General features: G+C 37.9%; 1 protein-coding gene across 11 annotated transcripts in view; it reads left to right on the top strand.

Annotated features, from left to right (window-relative positions):
* Positions 1–25,554, top strand: part of SPATA6L (spermatogenesis associated 6 like) — a 52,458-nt gene that overhangs the window by 20,174 nt on the left and 6,730 nt on the right. For 6 of the 11 annotated variants that reach the window (XR_005657641.1, XR_005657633.1, XR_005657664.1 and 3 more), the window contains 9 exons: positions 1,556–1,680; positions 6,555–6,632; positions 9,149–9,388; positions 11,552–11,654; positions 14,347–14,381; positions 15,134–15,330; positions 18,776–18,869; positions 20,488–20,590; positions 25,007–25,203. Coding sequence is in view for 5 of the 11 variants with exons in the window: in XM_039883800.1 (XP_039739734.1) it covers positions 1,556–1,680; positions 6,555–6,632; positions 9,149–9,388; positions 11,552–11,654; positions 14,347–14,381; positions 15,134–15,330; positions 18,776–18,869; positions 20,488–20,577 (962 nt within the window). In the remaining 6 variants the exon portion in view is untranslated. Of the gene's footprint in view, positions 1–1,555; positions 1,681–6,554; positions 6,633–9,148; positions 9,389–11,551; positions 11,655–14,346; positions 14,382–15,133; positions 15,331–18,775; positions 18,870–20,487; positions 20,591–25,006; positions 25,447–25,554 lie in introns of those variants that run through there. The other 5 variants (XM_039883959.1, XM_039884122.1, XM_039883883.1 and 2 more) reach the window with 2 other exon arrangements.

The raw sequence follows: 25,554 nt of genomic DNA on the forward strand, positions 1-25,554 counted from the left end.
TATTGTTATTAAAATTATTAGTTGTAGTCTCATTTATTTCCTTTTAGGGGGAGAACTTATTCAAAGATGGCATTGATGGTATTTCTGTCTGTGCTATTAGCCTATTAAGAACATGGAATTCTTTCAGACATTTCACTTGGCCTATGAGAATTGTTCAGTCTGTGTATGTTTATTTATTATTTATAACCTAGGCTCTTGCTACAATATCCTCTTGGTATGCTGCATTTTCACACTGGGTAGCACTTTAAATCTCTAGAAAATGACCAAAATCAACCCATTATGTTATTTGATATAAGATCAATTATTTTTTACAGATGATGTACTAAAAATATACCCTCATGAGAATTCGTCTCACAAAAAAAAATAAAAATAAAAAAGGCAGTCATCAAACAGTAAAGCTACCTCATCAACTATATTACTTTTCTGGTGGTGCTCTGTACAGGGGCCATTCTTAGTCCAACCTCTCATATAATAACTGCTTTGCAGACCAGGAGGACTCAAACGTCAGCTTCTCTGTCCTTTCAGTGATTCTCAATCCTATTAGACCCAAGGTCTTCTTTTGTTAATGAGTAGCATACCTCTTATCAAACCGAAATAATATTCATAGTTAATAGAACCAGCTTATACAAGTTATAGGATTTCAACTGTAATATAAAGAAGAAATAAAAGGAAAATGGTTTAAAATATGTATATCAATATGTAAATATTGAGCATAATGACATATTTAAATGTGACATGATTTTCAAAATGCCAAAAAGGTCCCAGTGAAGATCCAAAGTAAAATATATTTTTTTCTTAATTTACATGGTACTTGTATTCCTGAAAATTCATTGTATTTTTGAATTGTGCAAAAAAGTTCTTTGTGTTTATATATAACAGTTAGGTTTCAGGCTCAGATAGTTACAAAATGGTTTCTTGCCTGAAATAATGTCTAGTTGGATGTTAAGAAAGTTGTGCAGGAGTCTCTTGAACATTGCAGGATACCCTAGCACCTTTGGCTCCTGCCCATGAACTGTCCCTACAAATTTTGGAAATGATTCTGGGGTTCGTACCAGCCCTGCCAAGAACTACAGCTCTCTCTAGCTGTTCTCTGGGCCACTGGGACACTGACATCCCTGTATCACAGAACCTACTGAAGCCCAGTCTATTCTATAACCTTTGTATGAACAGGGCATTGTCTGCCTTCTTTCTGTTCTATTCCTAAGATCTGGCCCAGGGTGGTATGTCCTTAGAAAATATTCGTTGAAGGAAAGGATGGATGAATAGATGGGTAGATGGAAAGATTTTCCTCTTTGTTCTGTTTTGTAGATCAACTCTTTAGATAATATTTTTTTCTCTGTTATGAATTGGGGAGACTTTTAAAAATTAGCACGAGATAAAAAGTAACAGAAGTCATCTGCCTCTTGAATAATAGGTACTGCAATCAAAATGTCTGTTTTTATCTGTGTGCCATCTCTGCTATCATCTGTAAGCTTTTATTTTGTTAAACTTGGGGATGTTGATACATCATTTCCAGAATGTAAATCTACTCATACCTTTCCTTCTTTCTTTCTAGTTTGGGAAGAGTTGGCCTACTATGAAGAAAACACACGGGACTTTCTTTTCCCTGAGCCCAAGCTGACACCTTCACACCCTGGGATGTGTAGGGAGGTGCTCATGAAAACAGCTGCAAGTTTTCCGGTAAGTCAGGGATTCCCCAACCGCCCCGCCTTTCCCCCTGGACCATAGACCAGTTCTGGTCTATGGCCTGTTAGGAACTGGGCTACACAGCAGGAGGTGAGCAGCAGCAAGTGAGCGAAGTTTCATCTGTATTTGCAACTGCTCCCCAGTGCAAGCATCAGCACCTCAGCTCCACCTCAGATCATTAGATTTTCATAGGAGCACCCATCCCTTGTGCCAGAAAGGTTAGGGCTGCTGCAGTGAGTTGTGCCCAGCTGGGCTTTTGTGGGGAGAGAAATTCTTGGAACCTGAACATTTTGTCCCTGATATGGCTTACTCTTGGGCGGATCGCTTCATCTTAGTTGGTGCCTCTGCCACCCTGTTGAGCAGTCCTGTTTAGATGCCGCACTCAAAATAGCAATTATACTGAGTCCTATTATTGATCAGAAAGGTAGGAGTCTTACCTAACTTGGCTAAATCATTGCCATATTCACACTGTTACATAGTTATAAAAAGGATGCTTTTTTCAAAACCTTCTCTTAATGAAGATTAACGGAAAGATTTGGTATCAGCTTATTTAATTATAGCTATTGTTTTAGTAATAATAATAGTAAAGTAGAGCAGTAATAGTAATAATGCTACCTCATTTATTTTGCACTTTCAGTTTTTTATATGATATCTTATTTTTCTCAAAACAATTCTCAAGTCAGCCAAGGCAGATATTATGGTCACTACTCAACAGAGGGAAACCTGACAAGAGGTTCACAGACTGATACTATCGAAGGATCTTAAAAGACACAACAGTTATTTAGTTAATTATCTAACTGTTTGGGGGACATTATTTAGACCCAAATTCAAAATCTTTATTTTGATGTTATCCATGATGATTTCTAACTCTGCAGCAACTCTGATAATTTTCTCGACTTCTGTGTTACTTGGATGACGTCCATTTTAAGGGCCATATCTTTGTGAATTATAAAAGCATATTTAATACTCAACTTTTCTGTTAGTAAATCACTGTTATTATAATTTCATAAAATATTATCATCTCCATTTTGTTGAGAGTACTATGCAAAATATATAACATGTGGGGCCTCTGTTTTTATGTTATTTATGATGACAGAACTTCTAGTTCTAACACTTCAGATAGCAAACATTCATCAAAAGTTGTCCTAATCAGAATTCCTAATGACCATAACTTTAAGCCCTGCATTATCTTTGAGGGTTTGAAGAAAATCACTGACACCGTATTTTTTTCCTTAGTGATTCTTTGTGTATCACTTATATCCATGTTACTTGTGAGACGCTTGCCTTTATTATTTTGAGTTATTGAGATATTATTCTTCAGAAGCTAAAAAGGAATAAGAACTGGTGAGAATCAGGTGGAGAATATGCTTCATATTAACTTTGGTTTATGTGAGTTTTCTATTAAATAAAAGCCATCTAAAAACATACTTATCAAGTATGATAAGTATCGAGACTAGGAGAAACACACCTACTTTTATTCTTCCAAATGTTATCTCTGTTTAACTTTATGGGCATAATTAGGAAGAACAACCTTTTGGAAGTTGTGTTTATAGTTATTTATTAATGAAGGCAATCATCAGATAAAGGGCTTTAAAACTGGAGGAAGATCTTCATGCATTAGGGGAAAGTATCTTCAAATTGTAATTTTGAAGATGAAGTAGTTTTTACAATGAAATTAATCAAATTGTATTTTAAACAATTTGTAAAAAGATAGAGGAGCTCATTTTCTTTCAAATGTGCTATAAAGCAAAATGAAACCAATTGCTGAAGTTTTGTGATAGCCGACATTCATTCGTGCTCACTAGTTGCCAGTCACTATGTTTAATTCGTTACATGGAGTCCTCCTTAACCTTGCAAGGTGGCTACTATTCTTTTCCTCACTTTATAGGTGAGGAAACTGGCATAAGGAATTTAAGAAATGTACTCAGAGTCACAGAGCTAGTGAGTGATGGAGCAGAAATTCTCATGCTGGCCTATTGGACTTTAAAGTTTGCCCTCTTAGTTACTGTTCAATGTTAATTCTCACATGTTTATTTTATACCAATGTCCAATTTCTTTTCATTAATATTGTAGAACATGAGAGTGAATTACATGTACAAGTCAGGCAAATCATTCACTTCATTTATTTTCTCTTAATTTATTAATTTATTAAGAATTTGATTTATTTCCATTAAAATGTGAATTTTTCTTTGTATTTCCATGTTTTGTTTTATTATATTCACTTGATATCCTAAGTGATACCCCCTTTCCTGCCGAGGTCAAGAATTTTTAAAAAATATAATCTGTTTTCTTGTTAAGTGAAGACAATTTATAAGGTAGGCAGAAAGAGCAGTATGTTTTTAAATTATTAACTTTTAGTTAATTTCATTTTTTCTTTAGTGCGATGATTCTAGAAAAATCTAGTTGTTAAATTCATTTATTGATCTAATCATCATCGGCATCATCCCGTTGCTAAGGAGATTGGACAAGATAGAGTCTGTAAATTTTATCTCTAAGCTATTATGCTAAAATTGGTGTTGTTGTGAGAAAGGAAACACATTCCTCCTTACTATCTGTGAATCATTGCCTAGAGTGGAGGTTATATAACTAACTGAACAGGACTGTGTAACAGAATGTGAATTCCTTACTGGTAGGGTCCCTTCTCTCCCCTCTAGGCAAAGTGGATCAGGGATTTGAAGACCTATTAAGCAGCTGCATAGACAGTGGTTAAATATGGATTCATATTGTTTGGATTCAATCCCAGTTTTGTCACTCAATGACTGTGACTTAGGGTAAATTACTTAATCACCGTGTAACTTAGTTTTCTCATCTGTAAAATGAGGCTGATAATAGTACTTCTCTTACAAGGTTATTGTGAGGATTAAATGGTTAATATATGTATAGTGTTTAGCATAATGCTGGCATATAGTTAAGAGCACAATGCGAGCTTTTACATTTTATTATACTGTCGTCAAAGAGTTAATACTGCCTCCTTATGAAGCAATGAGAAGACTGCACTAGTCTGTGGTTTAAGAGATGATGTGGTTTAGGCCCAGACACTTGGGCCATGGGGGGTCAGGAGCTTGGCACACATGGGAGGTCTTGTGACCCTGAAACCCCACCTCACCACCTTCTTCACAATCTTGATAACTGGAGGTGAGGCTGTGCTGGTCGTGTCATTGTAAATTCTTTTTCAAATGGCCACCTGGTTTATCTGACTCTGTGCAGTAACTGGGTGCTTGTGTTTATAAGCCCAGAAATCTTGAGCTACCAGTCCAGGCCTAGCACTCTTATGGGCATACTATGCATTCTAGAAGGGAAAAAAAAAAGAGCTAAGGATGTAGGTTGTGTCGAGAAGGATTTGTTCCAAAGACAAGATGAATGTACAAGAATGAATGTGCATAGGAATGAATTAATGCACAGGAAATGAGCTGACTAGTTGATAAATGAACCTCGCCTCCCACCAGGAAGTAGCATGGAGTAATGGAAAGAAGATGGGCTTTGCTGTCTAACAGTTTCAAATCTTGGCTCTACCAATCCCCAGCTGTGTGACGTTGGACCGACTGTTTGACCTCTCTGAGCCTGTTCCCTCACATGTAAAATCCTTATTAAGATAGATACACACACACACACACACACACACACACACACCACACACCCCACACACACATATATATGTATATATATATCTCACAATATGTTAGACAGTATGGTACTAAGCAAAAATAGAAGTATCAATCAATAAAACAAAATGAAGAATTTGGAAGTAGATAAATGAACATAAATATTTAGTATAGTATAGTATAGTATAGTATAATATAATATAATATAATATAATATAATATAATATAATGTAAAACAAGTTTTTCTAAGCAAGTAAATAAGGGAAGGAGAATTCCTATCCATCTTTCCCTCTAGGTAATCTCTTTTAGTTCCATGATCCAATGTTTCAAATATACTAGCCGACCCCATGAACACTGGAGTTGGAATGCCTGGGTTCAGTTACTTGCTCTGCTAAGTTACTGAACTCTTTGTGCCTTAGTTTACTCATCTACAAAGTAGAGATACTATTAGGACCCACCTCATGGGGTTGTTGTGAGGATTAGATGAGTTAATATGTGCAAAGCACTTAGGTCAGGGCTTGGCACATAATACGATTTATGTGTTTAGCTGTTCTTATTTTGCATATATTATATTTTGTTTTTCATCTTTGTTGATATTTTATTGACAAATAAAAATTGTATACAGGTAAGGTGTACAACTTGATGTTTTGATATATATCCACATTGTAAAATAATTGCCACAATCAAGCTAATTAACATATTCATCACTTACTGTTACTAGTTACCATTTGTTTTTTGTGGTGAGAACACTTAGAAAATTTCAAATGTAAAATATAGTATTGTTAACTATAGTCACATTGCTGTACATTAGGTCTCCAGAACTTATTCTTCTCGCATAACCCTTTGACCAACATCTCCCTGTTTCTCCCATCCTCCAGACCCTGGTAACCAACATTCTATTTTCTGCTCCTGTGAGTTTGACTACTTTAGGGTCCTTAGACAAGCGAGATCATGAAGAATCTATCTTTAGTTATCTGGCTCATTTCACTTAGCATAATGTCCTTCAGGTTCTTCTGTGTTGTCACAAATGTGGTATTTCCTTCTTTTTAAAGGCCGAATAATATTTCATTGTGTGTATGTATGTATGTGTGTGTGTGTGTGTGTGTGTGTGTGTGTATTATGAGTATATTTTAGATAGTGTGTGTGGATTATGCCAACCACACAAAGAGCAATTAGGTTCTTGTATGATTTCAAGTTAGGATGAGATGGGCAAAGAACCTGTTTCCAATAATCTTATTTGCCTCTTTTATGCTGTTTTATTTTTAGGGCATTGCTCCCAAAATTGAGTTTTCTACGAGGACAGCTATCAGAGAATGTGTGTTTCTGCATAGAAACAGATTTCTTGTAAGTATAATCAAGGAGCCAGTAATAAAAATGTCAGGCCTTTTCTCTACAAATTTAAAGAACTCAGTTTACCAAGTTTAGATGCAACTGGATGAATAGACACCTGGAGACTTATTGCTAGGTTTGAATTTCTGTATTCAAGCTATTTGCTCAGCCTATCACATTAGAGTGAGTATATTTGGCACATATTCATCATGGTATGGTTGGTGGAGCAGAATGATCCAGAAGCTAAGATCACAAGTTTGAAGTGTAAGTTAGTTAGCTTTACTGGTTGTTGTTGTTCTATGACTTTTACTTTTGATCTTAAGAACAATAGTGTTTCCTTCTTTCTTTTTCTGAGGCTGAAGCTCAGAGTTGAATTTGCAGGCCATCTTTGGTAACCATGAGGGGTCTTGAAGCATCTATGAATACTACTTCCATTTTACTCTCTTATTCAGCCCTAATTTCCTCTTAAGCTTGATTTCTTTCTATGTTTCTTTTACCTTTTTTGTACACATTTTTTTTTAACTATTTAAAGTCCTTTCTAAAACAATGTGGAGAATGAATGAATGAAATTTGTAAAGCTTCTTTAAGTACTTTGTTCGTCATCCTAAATCTTGCCTGGGATCCTAGAAAAAACCTTGGATATGTGGGGTTAAAGGACACTGAATGAGAGGAGTCACTAGTTTGTGCAAATCCATCAGTCGTCTGGGCATCATAACTCATATAATGGGAGACCAACGATTAATTTTAAAGAAGGCATTAGCTGCTTTTTAGTTTTTCTTTATTTACCTACTATTTTCTCCAATCTATTTGATATGTGTGTGCTGTGATTTTTTGTCTTTCTTTTTTTTAATAGCTCCTAATATAGATCTTCCTTTAAGCGTTAACTTTTTAAAGTAATATCTTTTATTTTTTCTTACAACACAAGTATCTCACTTATTTTAGAAAATTATAAAATATGGATAAGCAAAAAGGACATAAAAATAAAATTATCTGTCATTCTTACTATCTAGAGATGAACATGACTAAATTTTTTTAGTATATTCTTCTATACAACACACGTGTGTGCACACACACACTGCATAGCTTTTTGTATTCTTCCTTTTTCACTTAATATACCATGAACATGTTCTCTTGTCCTTAAGTATTCTTATACCAGGCAGTTTTTCATAGCTTTATCATATTCCATTGTGTGAAATTACCATACTTCATTTGGCCAATCATTTTCTTATTGTTGGGCACTTAATTGATATGTCAGAGTCCAGTCAGGAAAACAAACCACACCTGTTATTTTAACATAAAGATTTAATATTTAAAAAAAAAAGTCTTAGTAAGGGTTGGAGTACTAGAAGATAAAAGGGGAACACAGAAGCGATGGAGATAGTAACCGCAGAAGGTAGCTTCTACCTCTAGAGCTGGGGGCACAAAGGAAAGAGGTTGGGTCATGAAGAACATAGATGTTTGGGGAAGGGACCCTGGGGAGGGACTGCCTTCTTGGGTGCTTCCGCAGGAGTTCAGAGGTAGGACTCTGATGAGCAGGGACCCAGACTTTTGAGGAAGGACCCTCCTCATTGCTGGTGCCTCAGGAGCTTGGAGGAAGGATCATTTGGGGCTAGACCCAAATCTCTGAGTGCTGGGATATCTGAGGGGGCCACAGTGAGGCTAGTTCTGGCATTGTGATGGGGAGGAAACTATAAACTGGAACCATTTGCTGCTGCCAAGGTGAAGAACGGTTGCTGAGGGGATGCTGATGGGACTAGACTGCAGAACTGGCAGTGGCTAGTCTTGCCTTCCTCTTTCAGTCTTGTGTTCTCCTTCTAGCGCCTTATAGTGATAGAGCCTAAAAGAACAGCTGGAAAGCAGAAAGGGGGTTTGCAGAGTGCCAGCCCCAATATCATAAAGCTGAGCATAGAAAGGTAGGTTTGAAACTGAGAGGCCATTGCTTGCTCACCACTCACCAATATAGTTGGTTTCTTATTGTTAAACTGTTACAAGAATTTTTGTAGCTGTACGCATAACCGTAATTATTTCCTTATAATAAATTCCTTGAAGTGAAATTTCCAGATATGAGTGTATGCCAAATTTTCTCTCTCTTTCTCTCAGTTTCAATCTTAATCTTACACCTAGCCATAATTATTTCCTTATAATATATTCCTTGAAGTAAAATTGCTGGCCCAAGTGTATGCCAAATTTTCTGTGTCTCGATCTCAATCTCTCTCAATCTCTCTATATCTATCAATCATCTACCTCTGACTGGCAGAGGGTGTCTGAAACTTTCTAACTTTCTCCTAATACGAATAAATCTTACCGGTACTAATCAAAATATACTAGCAAGTTATAAATACTAGTGATGTTAAGCTGAACTGAAGAGAAATTAAGTAGAGAGAAGCTCTTCCTTAAGTTCATGTTTTATAAATCCAAGATGTTCAGTCTTCTACTTTAGTTAAACAAAGTTCAATTAAATACAATTATATTCTGATTGAATTTTTTTTATATTTTTGTTTTTAACATATTGTTTCTTTTTTTGATTTCAGGAAGAAAGATATAAGTCACGAAGGCCTTTATCTACATCATATGGACCCAAATTCCCCTTAAATAATATGCAGATGAAGCCAAAGGAGAGTAATCTTAACAGACTGCCCCAAAGCATGCAATCCCGGGCGCCTTCTCCATATTCTGCCAGGCGTTCTTCCCAGGACCAGCCAGCTCAAGTGAACCCTGGAAATAATTTCAGAATCTCCAGAGAAAGCAAACCTCCATTTGTAGTTAGACACGTGAGCCTAAAATTACTTTTCATAGTTCTTTGGAATGATGAGGGTGTGAATGAGGGCAGAATAAAGGGAGGTTGGGCCATTAATACAAATGAGTAATATTAAATAAAGAGGGAATTCAAACTGAATAATAACTATGATTAAATTATACTCTCTTCCTGGAGTCATTGTCACAAAGCTCCTATAAAGATGTCTGTACAGAGAACTTGCTTAGTAGATATCAGCCATCTCTATTTTTAATTTTTGAAAATTATTAATAGAGTGTGATGTCTACATATGGCAAGAAGTATTAGTGAACTGACGGGTAGAAGACGCATAACAAAGGCTGGCACATATCCTGTACCAATCTATAACTAAAGTGTCATCGGTTTTTAAGAAAACTGCTTGAGTTTTTTAATGAGGTTGTAGCTCTTTGACCACACTTTAAAAAGCAGGGAAAATGTGGCTGCAGAAAGAAGCAATGTGCCATACTCAAAACCCTTAAATAAATTTATCTTAGATTTAACCCTCAGAAAGTAGTAAGCAAATTTAATCACACTTATTCTCGTAGTCTCCTTAAATTTTTTGACTACTACAAGAGTAATGGAAAATATAGAAAAGTTCAAAAAAATTACCCAGTTACTCACCAACATAATAAAAATAAACTAAAATTTTATTTAATGCATTACCCAGTTACTCACCAACATAATAAAAATAAACTAAAATTTTATTTAATGCATTTTCTTTTACCTTTTTTATATTCATAAAGCTTAATTTTTACAAAAAGTTATAGTTATACTGTACTATATACAGATCAGTTCCTCAATATAAAGTTACTATCACATTAAAAATATTTCCTATATTTCATAATCTTCATGAAAACCATTCTGCATTCTAGTTCATGAGTTATTCTCCAGTAGTTCTTATAACTCCAGTAGTTAACTATCGATGTTATCGTCAAGTCGATAATTTGACTTAAAGTCACTAGCGGTGATGTTTATATATTAGACATCATATATGAAGCAAGGTCAGGCCCAAAGTCAAGGTGCTGTTGAGATGACTGTATATAAAAGAGTTGGCTTTTAGGTAAAACAGATTTTTTTTGGCTAGAAACTATAGAACAGCTGTTTTCTTCATGGTGACCTATGTAACAATGTCTGGCAGAAATCTAGCAACCAATCTTTAAACATGGCATCATAAAAATGTTGAATTTCTATTGGACGGTTTGATTTATTCCATTTGAAATAAAGTTGTATTTGTAAAATATTTGTAAAATACAACTTTAGTTTATGCTGTTATGGGCCCAATAAGCTTAAAATATTGGGAGATTTCTTAGGGAATATAACTTGCTTGATATTTATTTTATTCAATAAATTCTTATACAGCCTTTACTAAGTGCCAACCTCTTTTCTAAGTGCCTTATGCATGTTAATTTTTATTTAGCCAGATTTCCTAATGATATCTGATGTTTCTTTAAGTAGAAACATTAAAATTTAGAGGATGTAATGTTGCGAAGACTGTGAATTCTAATCGATATATTTCATAAGTAAAATGAAGAGTAACATTATACCCTGCCTTCTTGAAATTTAAACAAACAAATACACAAGGTAAAAAAAAAATCCAGCAACTCTATAATGTCATAGATATTCTGGAAGAGTTAATATTTCAAGTATTTTGACCTATTTGTAAATCATATTGTCTTATTTAGGAAAATATGGTCACCTTAGGTAAAATAATACAGTCACCACTATTTTTTTTTCAAGGATATAGACACTCAGACTGGCAAGGGATATGGAAGGCTGAACTGTCACTTTGTGATAATCCCTTGTCTTCAAGGCCCCACCTAGGCCAGCACTGCTCAGATTGTTTAGGAACATGAAACTCTGTCCCATTTTAAAAGATTGCAAAATAAACTTCATTCACTCTTTTCTAGGTTGATCCTTACCAATGGTTAGACTATAACTTTTGTTCAACTTTAATTTTTTTATGCTAACATTTAGCTCATATCTTTGTGTTCTAGCCTCAGTGAAGACAGGGACAGCTTCCCCTATTGGGATAACATTTAACGTACTTGGAGACTGATTTAATTTGTTCCCAACCTTCTTTTCTCACCTGCATGACTCGCGATTGAGGGGGAGAAAGGCATTACAGGTAATGAGAGGTTTTATTTCTTTCCTTTACTTCCAGGTGGACAGTACAAAGCCCTTTGGTGAGAATATTTCAGGACATCATTCCCTGAAGTCTAGAAGAAAATCTAAGTTTTCAAACTTTCCCTTTCCAATGAGAAGAGGTACTCAAGTTTCTTGTAATTTCCCTGTGGGAATGAATGCATCCTACTTCTAAATCTTCCTTCATTCTGCAGAATCACAAGTTTCTTTGGAAACTTGGGATTTAATTCACAAGTGGAATTTTCAGAGAAGGAGTTCACGTGGAGTAGAGTCAGCTGAGAAACTGTCCATTTCAGAGTTCCCCTAGCTATTGAAGGGAATTGCTCTGAGTAGTGTGGTCACCAAGTGTCATCTGGTTGCAATTGCTCCTTGGCTAGATTGGAAAAGGAGGGAGCAGCTTGTCCTGGTGCTAACTCCTTGCAAAGGCACCATCAATGGCCAACAAATAAAACTTACCATTTCTCTGAATGCAAAGAGCGGGAGACCGGTGGTGAGAAGATTTAGCATTTGCTTTACAGAATTCCATGTCAGCGAAGAGGGAACTAACTTTATTTGAAGCAGTTAGGTTAAGGCAGGGCATCTCAGACTTTCAGGTTTCAGGACCCTTTTGCATTCTTAAACATTGAGGACCCCAAAGAGCTTTTGTTTATATGGATGATATCTATTAATATTACCATATTAGAAATTAAAACTGAAACATACATCCCACTAGCCATCAGAGTGGTGATGTCATGACATGTCGTGTAGCTTTTTAAAAACTCGACATTGTACAATCATGAGAGAATAAGAGTGGAAAAAGAACTCGTGTCTTAGTATAATTAGGAGAAAAGTTTTGACCTTACAGATCTCCTGAAGGGCTCGGAAATACCTCGAGAGGTCCCTGGACCAAACACACTGAGAGTCACTGGGTTAAAGCATCCCTTGGAGGCTTTTACCTTATAATTAAAATACATAAACCATGTCAACAACGAAGGTCATGGCAGTGAATTTCAACCATTCCTGAACTTAATAAAAATTCTTATGGTAGAAGGGGATTGTGATAGCCTATTCTCTTGACTCATGATGGAATTGGACCTGTACCATCTCTGACAACAGGGCTTCCTGTTAGGTTTAAAGGCTTATACTTTTAAAGGGCTGCACAATCTTACAGTAACTCAAGACACTGTTCTCGGATCATGTTCGATAGCAGCCAACTAAGGACAGAATATAGTTTGAAACAAAGTGCTTTATCACCTCGGACATTTAATTTAAGTCCTTTGGATTGAAAATCACCAGTGTAGCCCATAAAAGCAGCACTGTCTTCCCTATTACTGTGAAATCAAACAACAGCAAATGTCCTTTCCCTGGGAGTACAAGTTGGGCTTAATGTTGGCTCAATTACAATGGGACTCATACATCACACTGGTCTAGGCCTTTGTCTTTTCTTAATCCTGGCAGGTGGAGAACTAAGGTTCCAGAGAGATTATAGAGTATGTACGGTCACACAGCAAGTTTTTGGCAAACCTACTCTTAGAGAAGACGTTTAGACCTCTGGGCCCAGATCCTTGGAATCCCTGTAGCTTCCAAGCCAGAACTTTGCTTAAGTCACCTGTCAGCTCATTCATCCAGGCCTCAAGTAGAATAAAGCAGTGTTACTCAGATTTGAATGTGCATTTGAATCACGTGAGGATCTTGTTAAACTGCACATTCTGATTCAGTAGGGCTGGGTTAGGGCCTGGGATCCTTCTTTTCTAACAAGCTTCCAGGTGATACCAATGTTGCTGGTCCATGGACTGCACTTTGAGAAGCAAGGGAACAAAGGCAAGACCCTGTGGGAGTGTTTGAGACCATTAGCAAGAGGGCCACAGGGTGGATTTGTGGCCATAGCTGAAAAGGACCTTAGTTAGCATTGCCAATACCCTGCTCAGCTGGGAGAAGAGAACTTCTGGGACAAGAGGGACACACACATACCTGCATGCCCAGAGGATATGACAATGCCAGGTTTTAAAATCCCTGTTCATAGCTTCTTTCCCTACTGCCATTGGCACAGGGGAATCAGCAATCCAGGAAAAGCCCCTTGTCACTGCTTAAGCCCCGGTCATGTTAGGGGAAACCATGGTGGCCTTAGCATAGCCTTGCAAATACTCATTTCTAAAGTATTTTTTTTCTCAATCTTGAAAAATTCAATTTAGTCTTGGTTTTGTCTATGTGTATGAATTATTTCACTTCCTAGTCACTCTTCCTATTCTCTGGCATTAGATCTCCTTATTATAATTATTTAGGGTAATTATAATGATTTGCCTTTTTGCTGCATTATATTTCTCCAAGCTCTTACATATTTTTACACTGTCTCAAGTTAATATTTATGTCTACCTTGGACAAATATACTCAAGAGTTTCTGCATAACTAAGATTCCATGAAAACCAAATATGAAGGGAATGGCAGAAGGGCAAAATATGAGTTTTATATTAGAGCCACATAGCTTTCTTTTAAGTTATTGACACTTGGGTTAATATGAGTTTTCCAGGCTGCTTAAAGGTTACTGAAATTATTGCTTCACTTTAGACTCTCTTTTACTCTTCCCATATCCATATGTGCTGTCATTAGTAACATAACCTCATTGTTGACCACAAGAGGCTAGAAAAAAATGACAGAACTGCTGTGACTTAAAGGAGACTTAAAAGTGATAGTGTAATTTACAAAGGAGCAGTTAAGTTCTTTAATAATTCATTCATTGAGTAACATTTTTATACTGCAGTGAAATAAATGTAATGGCAGTTTTAGGGGTAACTGGTAATAAAGAGTCATTGATATACCTGTTCCTCTTTCTTCTAGCTTCCTCTCTTGACAGCATTGCAGCTAACGTAAAGGTAATTTTAGCAGTAGCATTTGTAAAATTATTTCTTGCTATCTAATGTCAATTATTGTGCTTTGTCCAATGAGTTATGATAAGTATATTTCTAGCTATTGCTGCTTATGTAATTGCTGTAGAGTTTAAGTGGTGCCTAAGCTCCCCTGCCTACTTTGTTTTGCTTTAGTTGTTCCCCACCCCCACCCCATATACGCTTTTTTCATTTGTAAGATGAATCACCAGTGAGGGTGTGTGTAAGCCCAGTACCTACTTTATCAGTAGGACTTTCATTGCTTTTTCTCTAATCAAATAACTTTATACACAGAAGTGGTAAATCACTTGTTCTTGAAATTCAGTTCGTCAAGATGAAGGGGCAAAGTTCTGTGTTACAGGAGAATGAATAGACGTAAGCAGAGAACATGGAGTATTCTCTGTGTCTTATACCATAGCATTTAAATATTTCATTAAAAAGTTATATCTTTTCCAAACCTAATAATCTCTCGCAAATCAAAAGTCAGAGCATGAGTTTTTTTGGCTTGTTAATACATGCCAAACTTACAGAGTTTTGGTTATCTTCCCTTGACCTTGACTCCTGAGCATTTTGTCTCTAGTCTTCTCTACTCCCGCTTTTCTTTTATTTCAGGAGCTTCCCAGGGCAGGTATTGTATCATCTTACTCCCAGTTCTCTTCCTTGTCCCACCACACCCCAGCTCTAAATTAAGCAAACAAAAGCAAAACTACAGTTAAAGAATAATGTACATTGTCACTTAGGTTATTAAAGCACCAGATGAACGGATTGTTTTAAGGAATGAATCACCATCACCTCTAGATTCAAGTAAGTTTGAGAAGCCCTCGCCCAGTTACAGTAACCAAGGGGATGCCGACCTCCACCAGGAAACTTCATTTGTCAGCTCCCAGCACTCCAGATCTCCCAGCCCTCTTCTGCATCAGCCCCTTCTCCAAGAAAGGTCAGCAGCAACTGCCCATTGCTTTGCATAAAGAGTGCCTTGTGATCTGGCAAGAGAAAAGCCAGGTTACTACATCATTTGCTTCCTCAGGAATATTTAGCTAGTGACAGTTTGATATGAAACATTATTATTCCTTTAAAAATCTCCCCAAAAGTAAGAATTGAACCATTTTTTTTGTGTGTGGACATATGTTTTTATTTCTGTTGAGTAGATACCTAGGAATGGGATTACCGGTTGGTATGATAAGTGTATGTTTAACTTTTTTTTCCCCATTTTTCCCCGCTATTATTTTATTCCTTTGTTTATTGGGAGAGTACCCAATTTCTGTTTGCCTAGAGTTTTTTTTTTAATAATTTTATTTATTGAAAGTATTTTCAAGTATACAGTACATTGGTTAGACATCTATAATGTTCATAAAACGATCCCCCCAGTTGCTCCCTCCCTCCCCTAGCCCTCCACTTAACCATCATATTAATGCTAACGGCATTCCCTCTGCCATGCTCCCCATGCCCAACTATCAACTACTAATTTGTACTTCTTTAACCCTTCACCCCATTCTTCCAGCCTCCCAACCTTCCTCCCCTCTGTCTATCACCAAATTGTTCACTATATTTGTGAGTCTGTTTTTGATTAGTTTGTTCTTTTTGTTCCTTAGATACTGCATATAAGTGAAATCATATGGTATTTCTCTTTCTCTCTCTGACTTATTTCACTCAGCATAATAACCTCTAGGTCCATCCATGTCGTTGCAAATGGTAGGATTTCATTTTTTTAAATGGCTGAGTAATATCCAAAGAAAACCAAGACAGTAATTCATAAAGATTTATGCACTCCAATATTCATGGCCGCACAATTTACAATAGCCAGGATATGGGAGCAACCTAAATGCCCATGAACAGATGATTGGATAAAGAAATTATGGTTCATACATACAAGAGTTGAGCCTTTTGTCTTGCCCCTGGAAAACATCTTAGGATGTTTGTTGAAAATGGGACAGACAGCTAATTTGTCATAGGTGCTATTTATTTATCCATATTTAGCTGTTATAAATCTTAAAACTCAAGCTTTTGATTTTACCAGTATAAAAATGCTCACCATAGAGATTTTGGAAATTATAGAAAAATTAAAAGGAGTGAAAAAAAGTTACTCATATTCCTGCCACCCAAAGACAAACATCAACAACATGTGGGTATATTTTCTTTTTCTTTTTCTTTTTCTAGACATGGTTTCTTGGTCTGTTTATATTACTGATATAAATTTTAAAAAAAGATGATCGCAGAAGTCTGGAGGGCAGGCCAGAGATGGAGAGTAGAAATTTTTATTTTCCAAACTACACTGTCTAGTAACATTGCTAACCATTCGGTTTACCTAGGACTGTCCCAGTCTTGTATTCTGAGAAATCCTTTAGTCACAGGCAAACCCAGGACAGTTGGTCACCTTACTTCCACAGAAGTGGCACAGAAGATAATATTTTTAAGACAGCTGTTTTGAATGAAGAATATTCCTTTGTATCCTTGGGGATGAATCCATTCCCTGTTGACTTCAGCACGATCGCAGAGGTGGCCCCTGGAACAGTAGGTGCTATCAGTACTTTTGGAAACCTCATTCATATCAGCATCTTCCCATATCAGCATCATTGGGACCAGTCTTTCCATGCCCAGATCGCAGGAGCACATGAGAAACACTTCAAGTTTCTGCTAGCTTAATACTGAAATCAGTAAGGGCCAAGTTTGCAGGGATGCATTGGAGAGACAAATTTTGGATTGAGAATCAGCCCAAGGTTTTAATGGAAGAAGTGGAAAACCCTTTTAACTAGTAGGGTGAAAATAGTGTTCCCTATATTCATCATCTGGTTAGTGGCACATCCCATCAGCACACATCCTTACTTTTCCACTGCATGAGGAGAAAGCTGTAATAAAGGCACAGCATTGCTCCTGTCTATTGTCATCATTTCATCCTGTCATCATTTTCAAAGATCTTCAAATGTAGTATTGATTGTACATAATAATAGTGGTAACAAATGTAGGAATTGTTTTGGTACTGGTTACTCAAGACCTATGAAAAAACATTTACAGTGTCTAGCTGGTGGCTATTTTTCATTGCTAACTTTATTTATAGTTTTGAAACATTTCCATTCCCTGCTTTTAAAAATTCTTAGAGGAGCATAGAAATGATGTGCCTTGCCTTTTCTTAAACATGGGCAGTGCTTCAGGTGGTACTTTCATTTACTGAGTTGTTTTCCTGGGTTGGAAAAGGATTTGTATAGACCCAGTCATACTCTTGGTTTTGTCTCCTTGGAAACCAGTTGTGCATACTTGTTACAGAGAGAGCTGGAGTGGGTTGCCCAGATGTGGGTTCCAAACTAAGCAGAGGGGCAACTGCATAGGGGCTTATCAATGTGGTGGCCATATAACAACTGATTGATTCCCAAATGTTCCTGTCATTTTATATGTTTATTGTACATTAATTCAAGAGAATGATATTATCCAAATTGCTAGAATTCTTTAGGCATTTTAAGAAAACAATATCTGTTCTTTTCATAATCATATTACGAATTCTGCCTCAGAATTTATGAATTGGTACCCACTCCCCTCCAGAAGATGAATGAATGAATTCATCAAATGAATTCAACCACTCAAGAAATATTTATCAAATACCTGCTGTGGTATTCAATACCTGTGAGACCCTGAGATGAGCTGTTAACCTAAGAGTTTCAGTCCCAATTTCAGTCTAGGAGTACAGACAGACATTAATCAAATAATAACAAAATGACCACTGGGGAAAGTGCTAGGTATAAGGGGTAAATGGACTCCTAATGTATCAAATAGGGGAGCTGACTTCTCTAGGAGGGGGATCAAGAAAGACTTTCCTGAGAAATCAATAATCGAGCTGAGCTCTGGGGGTGGGCAGTAATTAATGCGAGTGAGGACGAGGTTGGGGGGTTGCAGCATTCTAGACAGAGAAAACAGTGTTGGCAAATGCCCAAGGTGAAAGAAGCTTTATGTTTGAGGAACTGAATGATGCTGTAAGTCCTGTGGCTAAATTTGGTTCTGTTTGGCCAAAAGTAAATGAGATATAAAATAAAATCCTATGGTGGAAAACAATTGGGATTAAATTTCGTATGAAAAATTTTCAGGTTAAATATTTAAATGTAAATATAGGATTTGTTCTTTAGAGAAATAACTAAAATACACAGTAAAGTACAAAGAAGAAAAGAATAACTTATAGCTATACACCCGAATACAAACCATTCTTAATATCTTCATCGTTTTTATTCCCTGTAATTTTCCTTTGTGTAGACTTAATAGACACTGAAACTACACTTTTGCATATTGCTGCTTTTTTCTTACTATTAAGTAATAAATATCAACTCATATTCTTATGTACTCTAAGTGTCCATTTTATTAGCTGCATAATGCTACACCCTGTTTAATCTGTTGAGCAGGTTCTACCCTGATTCTCAGTCCACATGGAAGAAGATCCATGAAAGGGTATGCGGTCTTCTGACATCCCATGGAGCTTGGCAACACCTAAACAAGGTTAGGCCTTCTCGTAAAACTAGATCTTTGCTGACAAAATAATATGGGAACTGGGACTTACAGTTTAGCAGGGGAAACAGACATTAATCAAGTAACTACAGAGATAAATGTAAAATTGTGACACTTACCAAGAAGAGTATGTGGTGTCCTGAGAGTGTATGAAAAGGGGTATTTGATTCGTTGGGAGTCAAGGCAGGCTTTCCTGAGGAAGAGACAGTGGAGCTTTGATCTGAGCAATGACTTGTAGTTAATTTGGAGCACAGCATGCATCAAGAGGAGGTCCTGCAGTGAGAGGGAGCACAGTCCTTTAGAGGACTTAGAGAAGACAATGTAACTGGCCCAAAGCCCATTACTTTCCATTATGCACAGGAACCCTGGTCTAGGGAAGAATCCAGGGAAGTGTGTATGGTCTGTGTGAGGCCACAGCATAGAAGAAAGTTTTTCTAAAAGTTGTTGAAGGAACTCAGAAAGAGTCTGGAGGTTTTGCTAGAAATAATTGATATTTATTCATGGGTCTTAGAGTTTGAAAACTGGAAACAAAGGCAGATGAAAACTCTGGTGTTCCAAAGAAGAGAGAAGAGTTAAAATAATCATAGAAAAAGTACATTCTTAAGAATTAGCAGTCCTGCATTTTTAGGCCTAGGGTTGGTCTGGGACTATTATCAGTCAGATGACAGGGAGTCAGGATGATGGATGCCAGGTGGTTTGGAAGATGGGCACCAGGAGGTCTGGTCACATCCAGTGGTCCAGATGTCAGATGGACATATACGTGAGTCCTTCAGTGGGTAATTAGTAGGTTATCTGGAGGTCCAGATGCATATACAGGGATTGACACGGGACTAGAAAGTTCAAAAAATTTAAGTCCTAGAATGGAGTCTTTCCTCATGCTCAAACCTTCATAATGTTAATTTTAGCAACTTGGTTAAAGTGACTCCATTTTATATAGTCCCTATCTTCACTCTTTCTTCAAAGTTAAAAAGGTATTTGGGCTGTTTGACTTTTATGGGGTTTGGGGTGTGTTTCTGATCCATAGATGTACCCAGTACCTTTCCTACTGCAGGTGTACAGCATTAGCTAAGTAACTTGTCACATTTCAAAATAATTGAAATGAGAGCTTAACAGTGCTCCCAGTGGTTAGATTTCATCATACCATGTAGTCGAATTGGTCATATTGTCTTATTTAAATGCTGGCATATCCTAGATTTATAGGATGACACTTGTAAATGAATAATAATTACCCCTTAGTTAGGGGTAATTACTTTACTTCCTCTCTGCAAAGCCATTGGCTTTGCTTTTTTAATTGTAAGTCTTTTTCGGTAAGGAAATCCCTTGAAAATGTAACAAGAGAAGGAGGGAGGGAAAGTAAGAGAAGAAGTAAGGAAGACAGGGAGGGAAGGAGGAGAGAAGAAAGAAAGAAAGAAAGAAGGAAGGAAGGAAGGAAGGAAGGAAAGAAAGAAGGGGGGAGAGAGAGAGAAAGAAAGAAGGAAAGAAAAGCTACACACATACAGACATAGTGTGGGAGTCATAGACCTCTTAAATGCAAAACTATACATCTTGCTATCATTGATTTATATTATATTATGAGTAATGCAATTGCTTCATTTGTTTTTTGTTATAGGAGGATTCTATCTCTGAAGTAAATTATACCCTTGAAAGACCAAGCTACCCTATGAAGAAATACCCAGTGCATGCACAGAGATATTTTTAAGCTGCTATCTTATGTAAGTAAGCAATTTAAGTGCTGTTTCTTATCTTGATTTGTTAAAATAATTTTGGTTTCCTGCCGTCAATATGAGATAACTAGAAAATGTGGACAGATGAGGAAGAGACCTAAGAACCACATTCTTCCTTCATGCAGTATAATGACAGAACATATGTGGGTCTGCCAGCTCTCTTCCCTCCTCTTGCTTCTCTCCCTCCCTCTCCCTCTCCCTTTCCCTCTCCCTCTCCCCTCTCTCCACCTCTCTGGGACTTCCTCCTCCTCCTCCTCCTCCTTCTTCTTCTCTCTCCCCTCCCTTATATAACAGCCCCTCTCTCAGCTCGTTGAACACAAGTTCTTTCCTGCCGTGAGGCCTTCACATGTTGCTCTCTCTGTCTGGAATACTTCTTTTTGACTCTACTTGTGTCACTTCTATTTATCCTTCGAATCTCATGATTTTCTGATACCTCCCTCTCCAAGGCATGCCTTTTTAGCACCATGCACTTTCATAAAATATGACACAACTTGTTATATTTTTATATGGGTTGATTGCTTAAAAGTCTGCCCCTCTACTTGCATGAAGCCTTTCTGAAGTCTGAGACTCTGTCTCTCCCGCACACTATTTTATAGCCAGTATTTAGTGCACTACAACGGGATCCCGTTTGACTCAGGTGACTTCAACCCCATATGCTAGGTGTGTGCCCTGTACAAGAATCTAACTCCCCACTTCCTACCTATTGCTGTAGGTAAATATTTTTTATGTGTGAATGTTGGATGAGGTAATGAGGCAACTCTAGAATTCAGCTATGTGGCAAGCCATTGGTCATGTAGTGGAGTTTGGTCATTTCCGTTATTCTCTTCTTTTCTATTCCTAACCCAGGCCCCAAATAATAATAGCCCTTCGTTATTAAGTGCTTCTTGAGTGATGGGAACTGGTCCAAATACTTTGCATGTATTTAATGAATTAATATTTTTTTCTCAAGCCCTATGAAATAGTTACTATTAGTTCCATTCTATAGATAGTGAAACTGAGGCACAGAGGGCTCAGGTGACATGGCTAGGTAGTATGGCTTCAGCAACCATGCTTTTAACCATTACATTCTATTGCTTCTCCAAACCTAGTGTGTGTGATGAGTGAGCCCTGTGGAGAAAGACAGAGCAGAGCCCTTTGGAACCCCAGGAGAGTGTATGGACATTGCCCTTGAACATCTCCTACAGGATCCTATGCTGTTGTATCATGTAGTCCCCCATTCTAGCAGCATCAAACAATTATGAACCTTTTTAAACAATGAAGGAGCATGGGTTGACATGCTAGATTTTTGCTTAGTTAGGGCCAGGATCCTGAAAATCTGGTTTGAGGGTCATTCATGCTCTAGGCACAAGTTGCCTTGTCCCAGGACTGGCCAGGACTCTCTGCCTTCAACACAGGGAATGTGGAGGACAGCTGGATAATTCTGCAGGCTTTCACCTTAGAGCATTCTGCTTGGTAGATTAAAGGATGGATTCTAGGCCACATAATCTCTGGTTGCCAAAACAGTCATCTAAGCATTTATTAGGTGGTTATACAGGATGTAACCCACATAATCACCACTTAGGGAACATGGCCCACATAATTACCAAATGCCAAATTGCACTGAATTTCAACATAGGTAACACTGAGTTACATAAAGCCCCAGACCAGCTCATATGTGGACACTGATGTGAGGGGATAGAGACAGGTGAAAAAAAATAGTAAATTCTATCTTAGAAAATAGATTTCCCACATATCACAAGATCCCATTCAGTGGTCTGGAATATACTGTGGGCCTTCTTTGGAAGTGCTCCATACCACCCTCCCGCTACCCCTACTTCTTGAATCATGGATTCTTGATGAGGCAGGGGCCCTGGAGGACTGTGTTGGTGAAGATTTTCATGGTTATAGAAAACCCACATGACTTTGGCTGTTTTAAGCAAACGGGCATTTATTGGAAAGATGCCAAGCAGCATAGTGAATCCAGGGGAGATCCAAACAAGCAAGGTCAAGCAGCTGAAGTGGGGCAGCCAGAGTAACCTCCATGCATTGGAAAGGCAGCACAGAGAACATTCTGCAGAAGACCCAGTGCGTTTCCGCTACAGGCCCCCTTTCCTGCTTTTCTCAAGGAAGGTCTCCTGCTTACAGCATCAATTCTTTTCTCTCTCTCTCTCTCTCTCTCTCTCTCTTTCTTCACCCTCCCTCCCTTCCTTCCTTTCTTCCTCTCGCTCTCTCTTTCTTTCTTTTTCACAGTGTTGTACTTAACATCCTACATGTCCTGATATCCCACCCAAGAATAGGCCTCTGTTCTTATCTCTAGAATGGAATATTTTGTCAGGAATCACAGGGATGATGCTGTTAATACAGGAGGTGCTGTTTACATTCAACTAACAAACTGACCTGAGATACTAATATATTTAATCATTGCCCACCTCAAATTCTACTTTTAATACCGAGAACCTTTTTTCTATCGAGGGCACTCATGTCCCACTTCCTGCCACAAGTCATTGAAGGATTAGAGGGCAGCAACAATTCTTGTCCCTTTTCTTTCTTTCTCTACTTCTGCTGTTTCACTGTTGATCAGCTTTCCCTCTCCTGGTTTCCTAGTGATCTCAAGATTTGGGGGAGTTGAATAAGTAAATTCTTACCACAAAGAGGCCAGGGATTCTTGAGTCAAAAATAATGAGTCTAATGGTTTGACCAGGGATTAGATAGAAGACATAAGTAGAAGGGGTTATAATATATTTATTTCTCCTTATGCTGGATGGTTTGGGGCTTGGTACTTTTGATATAAAGTAGAGTATCCCCTGGATACATTAAAATGGTTAAAATGGTGAATTTTATATTATATGACTTTACTGCAAAAAGAAATACCATACACATACTATCCCTAATTCTCTTGAAAGGCGTAGATTTTACCAAGTAAGTGAGCTGATTGCCTATGTCTGGTATGTACTTGCTGAGATTCCACTTTCAAGAATGGACTTGTAAGGCGCTCCTCTGTGAAGCCTCCTGGTCTCTCTGCTCTTCGCTCCTCCGCATGCCTCTGCTTAGTACTTCTTTTCTTCAGCCTTGTACTGTAGTTGGTTTCACGTATGAAAACCCTCCCAAAAAGGGGATAGAGGAGTGGAAGGGAAGTGTCTGTGAAGGGAGAGGAGACTGACTAACTGGCACCAAGTCTGGCCCACTGAGTGTTCCGTAGCTGTGGAAAACACCCTGGGATCCCAATGCCCACCGCCACGGCTAGCTTTCAGGGGAGCTAGTCCACTTGCAGTGCTCCCAACCAGAGCAAGTAACTCAAGCACAGACAAGAATTGTAGCACAAAACTTTCCTAAAATTAAAGACTAGCAGAAAGGAAATAAACCTAGAAAAGAAAAAAATTAAGAATAAAAATGAGTGAAGCACTGATTTCTGATTGTCATAGCTCATTTGGCTTCTTGCTCCTAAGATGATAGCTAGTATGGCCTCCAACTTTACCTATCTCTGCTGGCAGGCAGGTTTTACTTCCTCCCACAGGAACCCCTTCAACCTCCATTACAACCAAAGCTCAAAGAAAACCAGCCTAGAGATTTCAAACTTCAGCCCTGGGGATCCTCCCTCTCTGATTTGGTCACCAGCTTCTGAGGTAGTTTTCATTTGGTGACTTGTGGGAACTGACACAATAGATAATGATGCACCCCCTTCATCCCAGGAGCTCTTGGTCTTGTTACTGTCCAACAGACCCCACAAGCAGTGGCTGTGCACCTAAATCACAAGTCAGATTCCTGGGTCAGTGGTCTTCAATGAGCATTAGAATCATGAGGCCTGGGGGGGGTGGAGATATGTACTTTGAAAAATACTGAAAAATACTGATGGTAATATTCAGTTTGTAAATTGGTCTGGCTCCACTACAGACCAATTTCATTGGAATCTCTGTGGGTGGTGTCTGGCATTTTTATAAGCGTTCTTAGGAGATTCTGATGCATATTTATGATTGAGAATCTCTGCAGTAGGCTGAAGTACCTTGGGGGGCTGCTTGGAACACCCCCTAATCCTATACTGACCCCTTCCATGCCCAGAAATAATTGTTTCATGGACTAGAATTGATTGGGAGACATGTTTCACAGTTTCACTCAGTAGCACCTGGCAGTTTCTGCCCACTTACTGTACCCCAAGGACTGTACCAACTCTTCATAATAACACTCTATCCAGAGGTGGATACTCTGCTTATTATCATCCCCATATTATACAAGGAGTTCAGGTTACTTGCTCAAGGCCACACAGTTGCTTTGTCATGCTAACTAATATTGCCTTATTCTATGCCAGGAATGTAGGAGAAGGGGCTCAGAAACCAGTGATTCCAGGGTAGAGAGACACGCCAAGAGTAGGATAGAATGAAGTCATCTTCTTTTCCTTGGTCGTATTGATTGGTTTTCTCTTTTTCTCAGTCCCACATGTAGTATGGGAAATTTCAGATTTCGGAGGGGAAACTGGATGAAAGCTGGAGGAGCATCATAAAGAACTCCCTCATGGAGTCAGCTGACACATCCTTAGAGAAATGAACAACAATTTTTGTTATATATATCAAGTTGCTGGTGTCTCATCCCCTTTAAATCAAACCCTGTACTCAGTCTTTTGTACCCAGGTAAAAGTGGTTGATTAAAGTGTTCATTGTTTGGGGCTCATATTTTCTTGTCAAGGTGGAAAATTTGTTTTAGTTTGTATGTTTGTTTTGAGCTTGAAATAGAAAATAACAGTAGTCGAATGGTAGGTGCGTTTTCATTTGGAAAGTACTTCTGAGAATTCTAATGAAAATATCAAGGTTCTTTTACAGGAGTTCCTGATTTTTGGCATTGGATGTATTTTTGAAAAGTTCTTTTTTCCTCCTCCCTCCCGCCCTCCCTCTTTCTTCCTTTCTAAATCAACTTATATTTTACATGGGCTAAAGGAAGCTGCTATTTAAAGGAATAACTTGGTAAATCCTCCAAGACTGCCA

This window comes from Pteropus medius, unplaced genomic scaffold (assembly GCF_902729225.1).
Source record: "Pteropus medius unplaced genomic scaffold, Ma_sr-lr_union100, whole genome shotgun sequence".
NCBI lineage: Eukaryota > Metazoa > Chordata > Mammalia > Chiroptera > Pteropodidae > Pteropus > Pteropus medius.